This window comes from Scleropages formosus, chromosome 6, assembly GCF_900964775.1.
Source record: "Scleropages formosus chromosome 6, fSclFor1.1, whole genome shotgun sequence".
Taxonomy (NCBI): Eukaryota; Metazoa; Chordata; class Actinopteri; order Osteoglossiformes; family Osteoglossidae; genus Scleropages; species Scleropages formosus.
This window is the reverse complement of record NC_041811.1, coordinates 8,693,646-8,713,013: the sequence shown is the minus strand read 5'-3', so window position 1 is coordinate 8,713,013 and position 19,368 is coordinate 8,693,646. Positions and strand designations below refer to the sequence as shown.

The 19,368-nt window shown below is 45.2% G+C and overlaps 2 protein-coding genes across 3 annotated transcripts in view; both read left to right on the top strand.

Annotated features, from left to right (window-relative positions):
* The window catches only part of npdc1a (neural proliferation, differentiation and control, 1a), a 29,387-nt gene extending 22,494 nt beyond the window's left edge, over window positions 1-6,893 (top strand). Inside the window, exons 3-9 of one of the 2 annotated variants that reach the window (XM_029252858.1) lie at window positions 30-122; window positions 779-976; window positions 3,648-3,714; window positions 4,705-4,786; window positions 4,890-4,969; window positions 5,163-5,262; window positions 5,452-6,893. In XM_029252858.1, coding sequence (XP_029108691.1) covers window positions 30-122; window positions 779-976; window positions 3,648-3,714; window positions 4,705-4,786; window positions 4,890-4,969; window positions 5,163-5,262; window positions 5,452-5,523 — 692 coding nt within the window. In that variant the 3' untranslated portion in view covers window positions 5,524-6,893. Of the gene's footprint in view, window positions 1-29; window positions 123-775; window positions 977-3,647; window positions 3,715-4,704; window positions 4,787-4,889; window positions 4,970-5,162; window positions 5,263-5,451 lie in introns of both variants that reach the window. The other variant, XM_029252857.1, reaches the window with a different exon arrangement.
* Window positions 6,894-13,127: 6,234 nt separating this feature from the next.
* On the top strand, window positions 13,128-17,497 carry pou5f3 (POU domain, class 5, transcription factor 3). The gene is made up of 5 exons (XM_029253051.1): window positions 13,128-14,337; window positions 14,642-14,753; window positions 15,122-15,252; window positions 15,899-16,063; window positions 16,654-17,497. Exons 1-5 carry the CDS (start codon window positions 13,570-13,572, stop codon window positions 16,945-16,947), a joined length of 1,470 nt encoding a protein of 489 aa, XP_029108884.1. The 5' UTR covers window positions 13,128-13,569; the 3' UTR covers window positions 16,948-17,497.
* Window positions 17,498-19,368: the final 1,871 nt, after the last annotated feature.

Here is a 19,368-nt window from a genome sequence, read left to right as displayed (position 1 = left end):
GTGTGTGTGTGTGTGTGTGTGTCTTACAGGCAGGACCGCCACACTTCCTGAGCTAGATGAGCAGATTGACCTTTTGTCCTCTATCATTGCCAAGCAGCAGGAGGCAGAGGAGCAGTTTTCAGGTGATCGCCGATATTCAGCATTAACCCCCCCCCGTGAGCTGCATCTGCCCGGCTTCCACCGGTGTTTCACTTTTTTTTTTTTTTTTTTTTTTTTTTTACTTTACCACACACTTGTTGTGCAGCACAACTTCAGCAGATCTGTCTCTCCATCTGTCTGTCAGCTTTTTTCCAAAGCGATTTACACTATTATGTTTGTGCACTATGCTACTAACACTGATTTCGGCCAGTTATAAAGCTGGGTAAATTTTACTGTATCGATGCCAGGTTATGTACCTTAATCAAGGGTACGACAGAGACGGATGGGATTGGTGGAACCCAGGGCTTTCATTGCAAGGGATGGCCGTACTCTGCTGCATGCCATGTTTTGCTCTAAACTATTTGCTTGCATTAAAGAGCAATGCAGATCACTTATTATATAGTATGTTTATCCTTGTGGGACATCAGCAGGACCATTTTTGTCTCCAACCTGCTTCCTTGGTTTGGGCGGGGGGGGGTCTGCTGTCTTCTGCCGAGCTGATGATGTAAAGTAATTTGTTGCCTGTATTGTTGACCTGTATTGTTTAACGAAATGACCTGCTACCCCCCCCCCCCTTCCCCTGACCACACACACCATCCACCCCACCCCCAACTGGCTCCGCATGGCTTTCTTCTAGCAGCGAACCGCTCTCCGGCACCCGCTAATGGACGGCCGATCGCTCCCCCAAATCCGGAGCGCAGCGCCAATTCGACGATGACGGCGCCCCCCGAGAGCAGGGGCAACGAACCCACGACAACCCCGCATCCGGCACCGGTGCCGACGGGACGAACTGGACCTCTCATCGTGCCCTACCCCTCGAAGGACACTCTCTTCATCGGTAGGAGTTTGTGTGGAGAAAGGGTGAGGGGCGTTGGGGGTGCGGCCATCAAAAACACACAGTTAGGCAGACAAAACTGTATTTAATTTCTTTTTTTTTCTCCCCCTCCCGGGGGAGGGGTTCGGTCAGCAATCGCCGCTCTCTATTGTGCCCACGCACCTCTCAAGTCCACGCATACGCCGCTGTGCGTGTGGATGTGGTTGTCCACGCATGTGTGAGAGACGGGAGAGTACTGACACCCCGGAGCCCTTGGGTGAATGTAAAGCGGCTTCCCTGCGGTGCATTCAGCTCTGGCACCAGGGCTTCTCACCTGCCCTTGGAGTCCCGGGACCGTGCTTTTGTCAGGGGTTCGAGGGTTCGGGGCACGCCTCCCACTGTCACCCGCGGGTGTCCGCCACATAACGAGAGGTGCCGCTGCGTCTGGGCTGCTGCTCAAAACACGGACCCGGGTGGAGCATAAACAAATAAACCAAAATAAACAGCTCTTTGTGCTTCGTGGTGATCGCGGAGTTCGGACGGCAACTCGGGGAGGTATGGGGCCGCAATTTTCTTTTTAAGGTTGAAACCTCTGTTGCACAGCGATCTGGTCCCGGCCGCCGACGATGGGTGCTTCGAATCGCCGAATAAAGCCAGTTGTCGGAGCAATACTCCTGACCGCTGCCGGGGGACTCGAACCCATGGAGATACCGTAGCTGCAGGATCAGATCTCGGTTTATTCCCATTAGGCCTTAGTGGTGGACACCCATTCCTCTTCTCTCTATAGCGTAGATGGAAGCAGTTAAGTTTGAGCAGAAGCCGTTATGAGTTTCGAAAGTTCGTAGCCATATTTTAAATATCTCCAAAGCTCCCGTTCACCCCCACTCTCCTTCTGACCTGACCTGCCGTTTGCTCAGTTCCCCCCTCGGTCTCCTGTGGTTTGGGAAGACGCCTCCGTGCCGGTGTAACTTGTATTCTGCAAAATTACATTTACGTGTATTAATTTCTCCAGTACGAGTGATGTACACTAGAGTGTATCGATAGCACACGAAAAGACACGGGATTATTAAAAACAGCTTGTGTGTCTGACACCACCATGTCGCTGGTTCTTGTCCCTCAAGTAGCTGCCTATAGGCGTGACATTCAAACAGTAAATACATAGATAAACGTAGCAGACGGTGTTGGACTCATTAATGTGGCTCTCGGGAGATCAGGAGAGAAAAGGGGTCTGAAAGTTGGGTTTGAGATCCTACTTGAATGCTGCTAAGGATTCAGCAGCTCTGAGGGACAGCGACACACTGGGGGCACCACGTTGGAGAAGAAACTGAGAGACCATCAGTTTTTGTGAGTGGGACCACGAAATGACGAGAGGTGGAGGAGCTCAGTGGTTTCTCTTTTTATGGAGCTGTAAGGAGATCAGGAGAGAAATGGGTCTGAAAGAGACGGGTTTGGAACCCTCGAACGTTGAGAAGGACTCAGCTCCACATCGGGGCCGAAAAAGAACCAACAGGCTTCCGTTTTTAGAGTCGTTATGTTTGGATCCACCAAGCAGTCGGAGGAGAAGGACCTTAGCGCTCTTGCTGAAGTGTAAGGAGTAGGATGAGTAGTGAGGTCCTGAAAGTATTGAAGTGTACATCCTTTGACCAGCCAGATTGCTATGTTCCTCCACCTCTGGTCACTTAGCGGTCCCACACGCAAGAGTTCCAAAATCAGAAGTTCGTAGGTTCTCGGTCCTGACTCAGAGAGTTGAACTTGATACCGGCAGACCATGGGAACTCTTTGGCAAGTCGATCGCACCTTGTGCCGCGGTACTCTTAATCAGTTGTAGAAATTCCTTCTCGCTTTGTCTGCTGTCCCAGCAATAACCAATAGAATGGGGATGCTGTTGAGTTGTAGGCTCTCAAGTCATGTATCCAGTCAAAGGACATCAATACACTGTTACCCTACATGGTGTTACACTGTGAACGCTGAAATTACTTATATATTTAATTATCCAACGCTTTTCCCCAAATCAGCTTGCACTGTGAAGTTTGTACTCTAAGCTACTTACCCTGATTTACCCATTTACGCAATTAGGAAAAGTTTACTGTATTGACTCTGAGTAACTTCCGTTCTCAGGAGTGCTAACAGCAGGAGGTGGGATTGACGCCCAGACCTCTGAGTGCAAGGTGACCGTCCTAACTGCTACGGTACCTGCCGCCCCACTTAGTACACGAGATGTTCTTCGGAGCCCCTCGCTGTCGCACTGCTCGCCGTACTCGGTGCTGAACAGCTCCACGCACTTCCACGCAACCTTCGATTTGTCACTCGGCGCTTGGCGTTGGGGTCGCTGCCGGCAGTAATCCCTCAGTCTGGGAATGCGGGTCAGATTTTGCTCATTTGGCTCGTAGCAGTTTCTCCACAGACCTGTTTTTGTCTGGCCTATTTTTTTTGTTTCATAAGTCCTGTGCGAACTGGGGTCACCGCAGAACTGGCGCATTGTCCGGCCAGCTGGGCGCTCGGACCACCGTGCCGGATGCATTACTCCATGCCCCGAAACTCCAGTGAACGTTTTATGTGTGCGTGTGGGTTTTTTTTTTTTTTTGTTACGCCAGCGGGGGGTGTTTACATCCGTTCTCCTTCCCACTGTTTGGGTATTTCTTGCTCTTGCTCTTATACCCTACCTCCTTCATCCTCTCTCCCTCTTCGTTTGCAGTAATGATATCTCTCTGCGTCTTCGTGGGAATCATAGCCCTGATCCTGGCTGCTGTCTGCGTCATAAGGTAAGAACTCATGTCCTCTTCTGTCAACCGACTCTCATCAAACCCCAACCCTGCACCGGTCATCGACCCGGTACGTGAGGGAACGTATGGTAATCATGCTTAACTAAGCTGGTCACCCTCCTTATACTGCCGTGGTGGAGTGAGGAGAACATTTTGGCTCAGTTTTTAGCATCTCAAGGAGTTCAATTCTACAGGTGTGTCAGATAAACTGGTTGAGGTCTTATAGATCGTTAAATAGTTATTTAAAATTTATGTTTTGTGATAGTTGTTGGGATGAAAAGGGTTTGAATATGGCCTCTTGCCGCTCTTCACGTGCAACATTAATCCAGGTATTTGCAGAAGTTTTCTCACCAGTTAAAGTGGACTTTAACAAAGATGCTGTGGACTGTGGAAGTTCATAACTGAGTCACAAAAGTGGGAGACACCCGACTCTCCAGCCCGTCTCTTTTACCCGACAAGCTGCCCTCACGTATACAGTACAAATGCTAAAACTCGTTATGAGCACAGAAACTTCATTTCAGAATATGAACCTTGGAGATGTCAAGTTGCATGTGATGTTGCTTGTCATATCCATCACAGTTGTCTTGTATCCATGTGCCTACTCTTCTGCATCTCTTTGAAATATTATTTTTCATCGTACTGTAAAACGATCATCTGTCAAAACGAACCCAAAAGCAAAAAAGTTTTAAAGTAGTAAAGTAAGTTCAAAAAGCAAAGGAAAGCCTTGTCGATCACTTTTAAATTTAAAGTGATAAAAGTGCAAGGAATTCTCTTGAAAGGCAATATCATTACTAATGACTTGTCTGATTCTCCGTTCCTTTATCAATATTTTACGAAGAACTCGGAGAGGGGCTATGATTGTTACGGCTGATTGCAGTCATTCCTTGTGTTCCCTGCACAGTGTTAGGGGTTCAAGGCACCTGGAGAAAGGGATTTGTTGGGCAATACCGTTAATCACTGCGAGACTAATGGTGATATCTCCATTTTCAGGTTGCAAAAGAGTCTGCAGCTTGCCCAGAAGGTGGATTATCCAGCCTTCGGCTCAACGGATTCAAAGATCTCTGAGAAAACGGTGAGCGCTGGCAGTGTCTTGGCTGTCCATCCTGCAAATATTGGACATTTAAATCTTCTGTATAAAACTTCAGACTCTTAATGACAAGTATGTTTCTCTTCAGCAAGGGGATAAGAATCTGGCCCAAAGTGCACAGATGTACCATTATCAGCATCAGAAGCAGCAGATGTTGTCTTTGGAGAAGTAAGTGCTATCTGGATCCTCACCCCAACACATTCTTGCACACACAAACACACTCTATTCTTCTAGACCATTCCAACAATCTCATTCCAAAATACATCTTGTAAAACACTGCAGCCCCATCGCTCCCATGGCGACTATGTCCCTTGCATCCCCCTACTCTGAACCCGCGTTCCTCTTGTACCTGTGTTTCTAGGCACAAAGACGATCCCAAGATCCCCGAGTCTGGTGCCACATCTGATGAAGAAAACGAGGACGGCGACTTCACGGTGTACGAGTGTCCTGGCTTGGCACCGGTTAGTGTGATGTGACACTATATAACGTGCACCTGTACTGTATAATGAGTATCACCAGTACCAAGCAGTAATCACGAATTATCCAACACAACAGCATAGCTTCAAATTTATCCAGTGACATCAGATGGAATGAAAAAGTTGCGGGTCTTTTTTCCTTGTTGTAAAGTCTTTCCCCCCAATCTTTTCTAGACCGGAGAGATGGAAGTGAAGAATCCGCTATTTGATGACTGTGGTCTACATCCCCAAAGGAAACACAAGTAGACGACACATACGCACATTCATACATACAAACATACATGAGACATGCAAAGGACACTTATTAGATCATTTAAACACGAGAACACAGCCAGATTGTACATATAGATTACAGGTCTCGGTATCAGCCCACCAATACGTGTGCTTCCATGCACGCGCTGTTTCCTGCTTCCTCTGGAATGCCTCTGAAATGCCCCATCATGCTCTCCCATGGGAATGAAAAAAACGGAAAGTCAGAAGTGAGGAGGAAGGTGTATAAAGCTCCTGAACACAGTGCTTCTGGCGAGATGGACATGGGTCAGCAAGGACTTTGGAGGGACCTAGACGTACAACCCCTGGTGGAAATCCACCCTCAAGCCTTTCATATCCCAAATTGTCTCGATTGATCATTACCTGGTGTCTCAGATTCTTCATCGTCCCTTCCTCACTTCTTCAGTTCTGAATATAAAGGATTAGTTTCCTTCTATGTGTTATTTTTTGATTTTGATAGAACTATTGTGATCTTTTCTTCTGGGACTTGAAGTGTGATTCTCGTTTAATGCAGCCTGCATCCAAAGCTCTTCTGTGATTGAAATGCAATGAGAACTATGCATTGTTTTCTTTTTCTCCCTTTACCTATAGGTTCACACAAACACACACACATATATACATACTTATTTAATAGGGCAGGTACTTTCTGAACATCCTGCCAAAAAGACCCTTTCGCTCCTTTGCCTTCCTCGAAGGAACCACACTACTGTACAGTTCTGAATCTGGTGGGTCAGAACTAAGATGGTTATTAAACTGTCGTCTTCTGCCGAAATACACGGCAGACGTGAAGCAGACTGCGGAAAGTCGTGTGAGTTCTTTGTGTCGAACTTCCCACTCCACCCAGACCCTGCCTTTCTCACTCCTCTGCACACCCTGGCAAAAAGGCATTCTGGGAAAGCTTGATTTGAAAAGAGGTGTTTTTCCAGCTTTAGGGACATTCCAATCCATATCTTTTATACCTCTGATGTTCCTGGGGCCCAAATCTCCCAATAGTTTATTGAATCAGTAGCTTTAGACAATTAGAAATAAATGTAAATGTAGCGGACTAATACATGAAAGGTACCAGGATAGGATATTTGAATTTAATTTTGCAGTTTTCCCAGTTCCGCTGCAGATTTAAACCGATTTTGTAGCAACGCTAAGATTCATCCATAAGTTTCGCTTAGGTTTATGTTCAGCTTTTTTACGTTAAGTGTAATATACTGTGAGATCACTGTTTGTGCTTTGTCTTTTTCATTTTATTTAATGGGGGGAATATTTAGAATTTCCTTTGAATTATGGTCATCTATGTTTCCAAACAGTTCTGAGGGTTTGAACTTATTTGATTTTTTTTTTGATATTATAGATTTTAACAGTCCTAATATATGTGTATATATAATGAATGACCCTCTAAGATAAATATTCTCATAATAAATATAAATACATTCATTCATTTATTTGACGATTTTCTCCAACGCGACGTACCGTTACTTTTAAGCAGTTTATCCTGCTGGGTGTTGCACTGGTACAGTTCAGGTGAAGTTCCTTGCCTGAGGGCGGTATGGAAATTAGTGGAATTTGAACTAGCAAACATCAAGTTACAGGTCAATGGCCCTAACTGCTGCGCTACATACTGCCCCAGTACATAATATTTTAATTTATTTGTAAAATTAGAATTTCAAAGTGGTATATGGGCTGATAATATGTTAAATGTATCAACTTCAAAATCTGAAATTGAAATGTAACACTGCATGGGATGAATTTTGGTACCAGTCTGGACCTGTTCCAAGCTGTATGTGTGGTGCTTTACACAGGTGACCACTACTAGGTTTATGTAAATATATCTGTACATATTATATAGCAGATCCTCTGTTTTTTATTAGAGCAAATTTATCAGTCGGTCATATTTGACTTCACACTTGTCCCAGGTGGGGTCATGGCGAACTGGAGCCTAACCTGGCAACACAGGGCGTAGGGCTGGAGGGGGAGGGGACACACCCAGGATGAGATGCCGGTCCGTCGCAAGACACCCCGAGCAGAACTCGAAGCCCAGACCCGCTGTGCCGCTGCTCCCCCTCCCCAACTTCATATAAACCTATTTCTCCAGAATAAAAGTCCTTTGGAAGTATGTTTAATCCTATTTTACTGATGATAGACCTGGGATCTGAGGTTTGCTCCTATGGGTAAAGTACCCTGCTGCAGTACCCTTTGATACTTTCCCGTCATCCAGACTCAAATTCCTGAGAAGTTTGTGTCCGACAAAGGGGAGGAGCCAGGACCTGGCAGGTTGGTTGCGGCTGAGAATGTCGTGTAACGGTACCAACTGTCACTCGCTGGTTTTGGAAAAATCCCCCTCATTTTTGATCTGCTGTGACTGGACGTGCAATGAAATCAGTCTCCCACCTCATTTAATCACAGCCACTTTTACACACCGTACCTAGAACTTCTGGAATCATGTGGAGCCTTCAGAACCTCAACTGAAGACTTGAATGCCCAAGTCTAACAGCCTAACAGATCTATGTGAAACAGGCAACTCTCCAGTCCCTCAAACTTAATTCTGTTTCATACCTTGGTTCATTGTGGGACCACATTTTGTGAAATCATGTACATTGTTTCATTTAGCTGATGCTTTTTTCCAAAGTGACTTACAATATGAAGCTACTTAAAATTGTTCATGCATTTACACAGCTGGATAATTTTACTGGAGCAATTTTAGAGTAATGGGTCCAAAGGCAGCAGCTCTAACCACTATGCTACCAGCTACCCCCATCATACTGGTATGTCTTGATAGGGCCAGCAGATCTTGTTGTCCAGAAGACATCGAGACTGGAAGAGAAACGGCAACGACTCTATAAGGAAACCTGTATTTCAGGTTCACTCTGTCTATGCCATACCTGCAGAAGCTGACTTCTACTCATAGCTTCTACTCATAACTTCCACTGTTTGGAAGGTCAAACACAAGTCGTGCAGCAACGTTCTGTATTAGTTGGAGAAGTTTGATGGTAGAGGCCAGAAGGCCAGAAGGAGAAAGTTGCAGTAGTGCAGATGGGCTGTCGCCATGGCCTGGACTAGAAGTTGCGTAGAGTCTGTTGTGAGAAAGGGGTGGATCACCTACATTCTTAAGGTCCTTAGTGAGGCCACTAGTAAACTAAACCTGTGGTTACCTGCTCTATTTCCCTTCAGCGTTCCTTTTGAATTTTGACTTCTAATCATTTAGAAGTCCTTAAACAGATACTGTTTCAGTGCAAAAGGAGGGTGTGGTGACGCAGCGGGTTTGGCCGGGGCCTGCTGCTTGGCGGGTCTGGGGTTCGAGTCCCGCTTGCGGTGCCTTGCGGCGGACTGGCGTCCCATCCTGGGTGTGTCCCCTCCCCCTCCACCCTTGTGCCCTGTGTTGCCGGGTTAGGCTCCAGTTTGCCGTGACCCCGCTCAGGATAAGTGGTCTCAGACAATATGTGTGTGTTTCGGTGCAACTATGATTATTTACATGAAATTCACGAGCTGAATATCTATAATACACCCCCTTCCTTCTCATCAAACCACACCGGCTGTAACATCGTATGAAATTTGATAACAAACAACTAGTCTGATAGGGAGGGCTAAGAATAATAAGAGCAATTGTGCTTGTTTTGGGTCATTTCTTGAGTGATCTTGTGTCCATTCACATGTGGATTGTAATTTCTTAGGGAATAATGAAAATAGTTTCTTTGGAACCCAGAGCACCCCTCCCTTTCAGGAGCAAATTCAACTCTGATCCTGAGGTGGGGTGTGGGTGTCAAGTCCCAGCCCCCCACTCCTGGCATTGAGCCTTTTTGACTCCCTCTCCACTCCCCAACGTACACACCCACCCCACCTTCTGCTCTGATTTTGACAGGAATGGAAATTCACAGTTTTCTGAAGATCCATTACTGAAGTAAATGATACAATTCCATGAAAAAAATGTGTGAGTTTTGGATAAAATTGTTAAAAATGCTCCATACTGAAATTATGACTTGCCTGACGAGGAAACGAAGTTGTGAGATTGAAGTTCCGCGATATGCAACAAACCCGACAAGGATGGAATATTCCAGATTTCTTCTGGGATTTCTTTCCTTTTCTGCTGAACATTTATTAATACGTTGATCTATAAGCAGCATTACAGACACAGTCTTTTAATTCTGATTCTCGGAAACCTGTAGAGAGTCTCAGCTTTAAGGCGTGCTCAGGAATGTTACTGGAGAGGCGGTCAAGGTATTGGCATGCCTGGTGACACGTTATGGGCTGGGGGTTGGTTGTTCTCACATATGGCGGATAGGCCATAGCTAGATGAATGGAGAAGGCAGGTGAGTAGAGCTGAGACATCATCTCAAGACCCGTCTTTTCAGCAGTGCCCTCCACGCAACGATGCACGCTGGTCTCCAAGCCGAGATCTCAGCCCTCTGCGAAACCCGACTGTACGTCTTCTTCTCGAGCGCCATTACATTATAATTGACGCAGCACAATACCTCTTCCAAGGTTTGATGTCTTTCATGCATCTCCAGCTTTGGTTTTGTAACAGCTGGAGAAGGGGGCAGAAGGGAGTGAGGGCCTATTCTGAACAGGTTGGCTTAAGGTTCTCGATAGCAGGGGGGCAAACTGATAGCAGGGAGGGGGCAGAAACTAGGATGACTAAACTTGCAGTGAAGTTTGGGGGGGGGGTCATGAAGAAGATACAAATTCAGGAAAGATCAGGTGTTATTGAGTTCCCGTTCATTTCTTCCTTTTACCAAAGGCGACATAAAATATGTTATCCATACACCTTTGCTCAATGGAGCTTAAAATGTTGGATTAAGTCACCCTACCATTTTATACCCAAGGATGGATGGGTGCCCTAATAAATAAAAAAAGCAATAAACGAATGAATGAACGAATGAATGAATGAATGAATGAATGAATAGCACAAAAATTTCAAGCAACCTTGAATTATTTACTTATATGTCTACATTCATTCAGGCATTCGCGTTCGTTCAAGGTACCTTCAACTATTAGGTTCATACTATGTATTTATTCATGCAATCCTTCAATGTCACTCACACACCTTCGCCCGAAGCGACTTAAAATATTAGGTTTGTGCAGGTTAGTTTCTTTTCTTTATTTCACATTCACCCATTTTCAGCCATTCCTTCACTCCCCTTTGCCCAGCACTTAAAATGTTAGGTTTGTTATAACACACAACTGCTTGCATGTGAACAGGGCAATGATGACATGATGACCCCCTCATAACTGACACACACTGAGGCTGAGACACACCACTGCACACTGCTTAATTTATATATATATATAATTATTGATCCTTTGGCTGGGAAGAGGGTAAACCTGCTTTTTACAGGGCCTCTGGACACTGCAGTCTCCAGCAACACCCCGACTTTACCTTGACGTGCTCGTTGCGGGGGAGAAACACAAAGTGAGAAGATTTCAGGGTGGGGGTCGTGCTCCTGTCGGGGGAATCAAAAGGGATGCGACGCATTGTTCGCCTCTGAAAGAGCGCTAATGGTTCACCATCTCAGCTCGGGTCCTGGGAGCTGCGGGGTGCCCCGGGGGCAGGGGAACACAATGGAAGTGCCCACCACCCCGCCGGGGACCTTCCTGGTGCAATCTGCAGCACGAGCTGCGTGCGTGGGGGGCAGGAGCGCGCGCTGATGAGCGGAGCCTGATGTCCAGAGCGTCACCTGTCGCAGACCTTTGATTAGGATTATTGGAATAAATGTCTGAAGGTCCGTTTTTTTGCCTCTGATTTGAGGCGCGACGCTTAGTAGTGAGGATTCGTGCGCGTCCCGGTGGCGGAGTGGGACGCGGACACTGACAGGCGTGTAATGACGAGCTCATCGGATCGGTGTCCGCTCCCAAGGGCTCAACGGGAGGTGTCCAGCCAGGGGACGCGCGTCCCCGTCCCAGCGCGTCTCGCACGTCCTTGTAATCTAATTGTCGGACCCTGAAGGTGCGCAAACAAGGGGGAAAAACACACATTTTCTCCCCCCCCGGGACTGTTTCGAAGGCAGTTTATTTACCTTAAAAAAAATGATGATGCATGAAAGAAATACTTTAAAAAAAGATGCATGAAGGAATACTTCAATATGATTAGGAAAAATAGGAGTGGGGCGATCAAAACTTTAATTCTGAAGGAACGAATTTTTTTTATCGTTCTTATATAATATTCACGAAATTCCCATGTTACTGGAATAGAATGCACCGAACCTAGACGAAGGATTTGTATTTAGGGTTATTTTATCCCCCCCCCGCCGCCAAAACAAAAATTTTATTCTACTGCCTCACACATTTTACCAAATATCCGACTAAACAAGTGGGAAAGGCATAAAAAAATCAGATTCTCCTCTTACATTTATATTTATGCATCGAACAGTGTATTCTACCTGAAGCAATGTACCAAAAGAAAGAGATTTGCAAACGCATGATGATTCTTACAATCATTTTGTCATATAGCACTGTATAAAACAGTAAACCGGTGTACTTTTCACGGGTAGCTACATGAATATTAGATTTAGACTATGTGTATTGAATTGTAGCTCACATAAGACTTTTAAAGAATTTGCTTTATTGGAAATTTGCCCAAATCACTCCGAATTTCACAAGAAATGAATAAATAATAAATATGCCCCGAATCCCACTACGACAAAACAAAGATAAACGTCCAGAGCGTCAATAACCGCTGCCTTATTCAATTAACACGTGTGTGTGTTAAAGTAATTATTTGCGTTTTAGTCTTCATTAGATGTGTCTCAAGTGACAATGAATGCGGACATTAAATGTTCGTATACCTCAAGTCAGTGAACATTTCCATATGCAGATGCAATAAAACTGTGCACTCGGCACTGGTTGTTAAAGAATTTTTATACAGAAAAAAAATGCGGAAAATACTAATTTTTATATGAAACATATATAAAATACTCAGTATAATTAAAATTTCATAAAAAGCCGCGTTTGGCTTTGGACAAAGACATCAGTTACATTTATTGAGCATTTTAAAATGTAACATTACTTTTGGCCTTGTATTCTAAATCACAGGATTCAAGTTTTAGAAGCAGATCATTAAAGTGGATTATTGCCACAAAATATGAGTTATAGCTTTTGTATACAGTATAGTAAGTGAATTATCTTTCCTCGTAGCCACTACCTAACAACCATGTATTTAAAGCACACTATAATATAACAATGTAAATACATTGGGTCAAAACGTTGTCATTTTTAACACATTTTTATTTATTTAGTTGACACTTTTGACCAAGGTGACCTAACAATTACCTATATTCTCTTTTAAGTATATTTATTTGATCTTGAAGTTCTGTGATCTTGTTTGGAGACCCGACGAGGTCGCTCTCTGGTACCATTTTTACACTTGGTAATTCAACCCGTTTCGACTAAAAACGTGAATAGGACACGCGCGCGAGTCTCCTGCCACTCAAATCAGTGTAAATATCAAGTTCACTCACAGATTCGTTTGTCCCCGCCCCCTAACGCTCCTGGCAACCAATCGCAAAGAAGGGTCAATTTGAATGCCCCGCCTCTCGAAAAATCGCTTAAGGAGCGCGAGGGGGTGTGGCGGACCATTTCGACTGATTAGTCGAAGCGGTCGCGGGGCCTTTGCGAATAATTCGTACTTGCGGAGAGATTTGGGTTTGTCAGCGGCTCAGTTTTCGGAAGTTAAATTTACGAATCCAGTTCGTTGTTTTTATGTAGCTTTTAATGGAAACCCACGTCCTTTTACCGTCATTGAGCCTAAAACCTTTTAAATATCGCAGTTTTTAAAGGGAGAAAAGACTGACGGCATTAAAAAAAAAAACGTCCGAAAGACTTCATACGACAGCAAGTTCAAACCGGATCGTATTTCTTTAAAAATTATTTTTGCTTTGATAAATAATGTATTAAATATGGTGTAGGCCACACTTTCGACTAGCTAATTTGCAGTAGCTGTATCGATTTTTTTTAAAAATTTTTTTAATTTAAAAACGAAAAAGGGTGAAGTAGTTTTTCCAAAAAAAAAAAAACTAGATTCTCGCAATCTGCCGCTCCATGGCCAGGCAGGGTCTGGGCTACACGGACTGGCCGTACGAGGTCGACAGCGCCCCAGGCTACAGCCAGTCCCAGGTGTTTGGGCACCAGCAGCAGCAGCAGCAGCAGCTGGGTCAGTTCCCGAGCGCCGTGCTGCAGGAGCCGAGCGCCTTCGTCCACAACGCGTTCGTCCCTCCGCAGCAGCTCCGCTTCCCGGCCCTCGGAGGAGACTACAGGCAGCCGGGCCCGGAGGTGAGCGAGCAGCAGGCCTACTCGGGTAACTGGTGCCAGGTGATCGTGCCCGACTACGCGGGCCAAGTCCTGGGAGTCAACATGACCCCCCAGACCCCCGGCCGCAGCCCCCTGGTGGCGAAGCCCGTGGAGCAGGTGACCGGCCAGGAAATGAGGAGCGCGCACGACTTCGACGCGTTCGCCAGCGAGCAGAAGATAATGCAGCCGCAGCCGAGTCCGGGCCACCTGGTGCCACCGAGCGCGAGCGCGATGCACCACGGTGTTTGCTACCCCCAGTGGAGCGCCTCGTCTTGCAACATGTCCGGCGCTACCGCGACCCCGGCGCCCGGCGGCACCGTGTCCACCTGCTCCTCCATCGTTCCCACCCAGGCGGCGCCCCCTCCCACCCAGAAACGCGGAGGTGGCCCGAAAGAAGCGTCGTACAGCCGCAAAACCAAGAGGGCCAGCGCAGCAGCCCCGGCGCCCGCGAGCGCTCGGACCCAGAGCGCTTGCAACCGACGCTCTTCACAGGGCGGCCGCGGCAACCCGGAGGTCGAGGTAAGGACCTCATTTAAAAAAACAAAAAAAAAAATGATGTACGTCTGCTAAATGAATAAATGTAAGATTCTGGAAAAATCTGTCAGAAGTGTGGAGGTGTAATTCTTAAATTTTTCGCTTATTTAAATTCTGTCCGGCGTGGCGGGTATAATTACCGTAGTTCCCCCCCTTCGCGCAGTTCGATTTGCTGAGTAGACGGAGCTGACGCGCTTGTTACGGAGCGGAGCCGCTATACTTGTTATGGAATTGACTTTTTTAAATTTTGTCCTCGTGGACTGACTTTTGGTCTCCCTCCCGTTCGCAGAACATCTCGATGGAGGAGCTGGAGGCGTTCGCGAAGTTGCTCAAGCAAAAGCGCGTCGCGCTCGGCTTCACCCAAGCGGACCTCGGCATATCCCTGGGGAAACTCTGTGGCGGTGGGTATCGTTCTCAGTTTTATTAATTGTTCAAATGCGCACACAAGTCGACACAACTCTCCTAAAATCCCTTTCGCCGCTTAAAAAGATTAATTATTTAGCCATTGTTTGGTCAAGGCATTTGTGTTAAGTCTAGACTAGTGAAAGTCATAAATTAGTGGTATAATACTATAAATAAGTGTTACTGAAGCTAGGAGTAATGACCTGGATAATTCCTAGTTTTTTTTAAAGATCTTGTACTTTTGTGTTTCTTATGCCAATGATTGTGTCATGCTCATAATTAGATTTTTGCAGTTAGATTTGTAACCCATCCATCTTGTTTTTTGTTCTCATGACTGATGTGCGTCCTCATTCTCCTCTGTTTGCAGGGAGGGTGTTCAGCCAGACAACCATCTGCCGCTTCGAGGCCCTCCAGCTGAGCTTCGGAAACATGTGCGCGCTCCTGCCGGTGCTCAAGAGGTGGCTGGCAGAGGTGGAGGCGTCCGACAACCCGCATGAGGTACGCTTTTCTACGGTCATTGGCTCAAGAGTGCCCCTAGTGGATGGGTTGAGCACTGCAATATTTCCTATTTTTATTAAACTTTGCTACGGACACTTCTAATTGGAAAAATCGTCATGTGTAATATCTCGGGTAACATATTTGACATTATTTGATTTAATTCTGTATATTTTTGGGCTAGTTTTTCAGTTGGTAAGTGAGATACCTTATCTAAATTATATTACATTGTTTTTAAGGTAAATTAAAGGTTCTTTACAGCAGAGATCCAACTTTTTTTAAAAAAAACTTAGTCAATTTCTACATTAATCCTAGAAATTAGTGGGCTTTCCTCCATTCTCTTCATCTCTTCATGTTCAAAAGTTCTTAATTATAACAGATCCATCCTCCATTTGAAAAGAGATGCGTTTAACCAGCAGGATAAATTTTACAGAATGAAGCTCCAAACAGGGGCTCATTTCTAGCTGCACATGATGATCCCTGACTTCAACAGATCTACATATGTAGAGTCTTAATTCCATTTAAAAATTGACAAACACACCATGTCCTGAATTTGAGCCTACAGTGGACGTGGGTTCGTATTACGGGGGGTGTGGGCTCTGGATCTGGAGGAGGATGAACTGCGTCTTCACCTCTGTCTTGTCTGCAGTTGCAGAAGCTCCAGGGGGTGGTCGTGAATGTTGCCAAGAGGAAGAACAGGACCAGCCTGAGTGATGAAACACGCCAGTCCTTGGAGAACTGGTACAGTGTGTGCCCCAGGCCCACTGCACAGCAGATCACGCAGCTTTCCACCAGCCTGGAACTGCACAGAGATGTGAGTTTCCCCTCTATCTTTCTTGCAAGTCTAATCATACTATTACTGTTTTAGCAATCTGTCTAGGGAGCTTTACTAGGTTTGTACCATAGAGCTTTCGATTTACCAGTTCACACAAAGTGTCCTTAACAGAGCAATCCAAGATTTTTTGCCTTAAACTGCTAGAACAGCGGGTGCCTCCTTCGGACTCAGAGGTCCTGTTGTAGTACCCTTGATCAAGTTTGAAGTGATATAGTAAAAATGACCCAGTTGTATAAATGTGTAAATCATTTTGGAGACTGCTGTCAGCAAAATAAATGGAAACTGAGCTTAGGAATGTCTTAAGTAGGACCTGTTATTGATAAATGATCAGTTTGTGCTGACCTTCTCACCCCATGCCACTCGCATAGCAGTGATGGGTGTGAGAATGAAGGTTTCTGGTTTGAGACCCATTCAGGGTTACTGTAGTACACTTGAACAATTCCTCATCTTGAATTGATGCAGGAGAATACCATGTGGTATAAATGGGTAAATTTCTGTGGGTGAAAGCGATACAAACGAGAAGTCCTCTTGTTTGGCTGTCATTTGTAACCAACTGTTGCTGTGTACAGGTGGTGCGCGTGTGGTTTTGTAACCGCCGGCAGAAGGGAAAGAGGCTGGATGAGAACTCTGCTGAAGAGAAGAATCAGCACTTGGCATTCCAGTATATCCAGTGCCACCCACAGATGCCCCAGTATGTCGAACATGACCAGCAGGGGCTCCACATGCAGGGCATGACTCTCCCTGCTCAGGGATTCCCTGGCTCTGGTCATCCAGTTCTCCCAGCAATGTATGTGCCTCCTTCCCAAAGCACTGAGGCATACAATCAAGTTTTGCCACATGGGCTGCATCATTTCAGGGATTAGATGCTCCCCAACTGTGCCGTTTCCCTCTGGAGGTGAAGACCTGCTTCTGGATGGAGTGAAATGGGAGAGACGGGAAGTGATTTCTGGCCGTGCGCTCACTGAGCGCGTTTGGAAGATCCTTCCGACGGATGTTGGTCGTGACCAAAGCGGAGGACTGAGCGTGAAACATCTGCTCTGTTAACCCGCATGGGGAAAGGCTGCACAAGGCCTACCTTGGCTGGGTTGTGGTTGAAACTGAGGTGAAGACATTGCTTTTGCAAGAGCTGCGGGTGGATTTTAATCTTTGCCGCTCACGAGCTCCTGCGTTGCTTTCTGTAGCCGCCATCTCTTAAATCTCACTGGAGGCCAGGAGGAACTGGGACATTTGAAATCATTACTTCTGACAAAAGCTTTGATTTTTAAAGTCTTCCTTGGCTTTAAATGAGGAAGATCTCTGTAGTCATACCTGAACTCATTGCCTTCTGTTAAAAAAAATTTTACTGTCCATAAGTGACACAAATGTATATAGTCATACATTAAAGCATTGTCTCTAAAGTTCTGATTTAAAAAAGTTTGTATATTTTGGTATTTTACTGTCTGGCTGCCAGGCAAATTTGCACTATGACATTTTTAGTAAGTGCCTCTGGTTCCAAAAGTTGCCTTTTCCACCCCCCCCTTATGTTGTGAATGTTTTTTAAAAGGATTGATTTGGGTGTTTAACCTTGTCGTCTTAACCTTTTTTACGTTTTTTTCTGGAAGGGGAAAAATGGGGGGTGGGGCTGCTTGATTGCTAACAGACTAAAAACAATTTTGTGCTGCTCAGGGTTTGGCTTCGAGTTGATGGCTTAGATGAGTAGTTCATAGGGCAGGGTAGATTTGCCACCGTGCCGTGTTTCAAACATCCATTCCCTTGGTATTCCTTGGCCACAGCACCACCTTTCTGGTGAGGGGGTGTATTTAAGATTAAATAGTTAAATTGTCTATTTATAAAAAAACACTTGCAGCATCTTGAAAGCCTCAACGTTTGTAGACTACATCTGAAACAATGACTTCTTAGGGAGTGTGTAAGGGTCGTGTGGCTTGACTGCAGCTTTTCGTTTTTACCAACCCCTGCATTTTTAGTTTTGTTTCTAGTGGAATTGGTTGTATGGTCTTCTGTCATAGTTGGGAGACACATATAATTTAAAAAAATCTTTTTGTCTGTTGCCTGCTATTACTGTTAAATTTTATGTGCCCCAGCAAATGACATTAAGACTGACTAGTCTTTACACCCCTCTGCAGCTGTTCCGTTCAGCTCGGCTTCTGTGTGTTGCATTTTGCCGACTCTGCTTTTTGTGTGTTCTGCTTTTTTTGGGAAACTTGCTGAAATGCAGTCTGGTTTTTATTGGTTTAAGTCAACACATTAAAGTCATACACTTGCTCAGACATTTTGGCTCTTGTTTTATTAATCTTGGAATTGTTTACATGGATAATGAATTAAATGTCAGAATATTTATCCACCTGTTCATCAATATGCATTAGGAGCCAAGTATTTCTCTTCGATCACTTAATATGGTGCTGAGATTTTGATGCATTTTTCCTTTTAAATTGAATACTTGGCACTGGTTGCTATGGTGGTGCTTGTTACTGAATACTTAATCAAAAGCATAAGTTAATGAAAACACTTCCAGCTTCTGTGCAGTTGTGGTGTACTGGAGAATTGAGACTGAAGAGGTTTCTGTGTTGACTTTTGCTTGAGCTGCCTGTATTTATCCACACTTTTTTTAAATTGGAGTTTTGGTGCTTTTACTTCAGGTGTAATGGCTCCTGTGTTTCACTGTGGCTGGGCTGTGCAATTGGAAGTGGGTTTGATCCCTTCTCATTCTGTGGAGTTTGCATGTTCTCTGTGTGCTGCTGTTTTACTCGAGTCAAAATTATGTACGGCATATAATTGATTGAAAGCAATATGTACCTAGGAGTGTGTGCACTTGTAAATAACTGCCTGTAACACCATGCAGAAAATCAGGACCTTTGGCAATGAATTTGTTTGGGACCTTCTGAAATAAGATTTGGGGTATTATCATCATGACCGTACCAACAAAGTGGTCTTTTGGATTTTAACTTTTTTTTTTTTTTTTGTGGGGGGGGAGACTAAATCTGCCCAGTGGATGCCTGGGGGCTTTGTTTGCTGTCCACTGTGAGACGTGTGTGCGTGCGCGCGCGCGCTCTCCATTTGTCAGGCTTTGTCCTTAATTTAACTAGTTTTGGATGCCTATGAATACATATGGAAATGTAAAAGATTGTATTTGTGGAATTAACACAATGGTTGAGGTCTGCAGGGAAGGTTTCTCTTGGGGCTTCTCAATTAATGTCATCATGTCTCCCCCCCCCCTTTCAAAGAAAAGTAATCTTACAATCAGTAAAAAGGGCAGGGCATTGTGGTAAGTTGTCATGTGGAAGTTT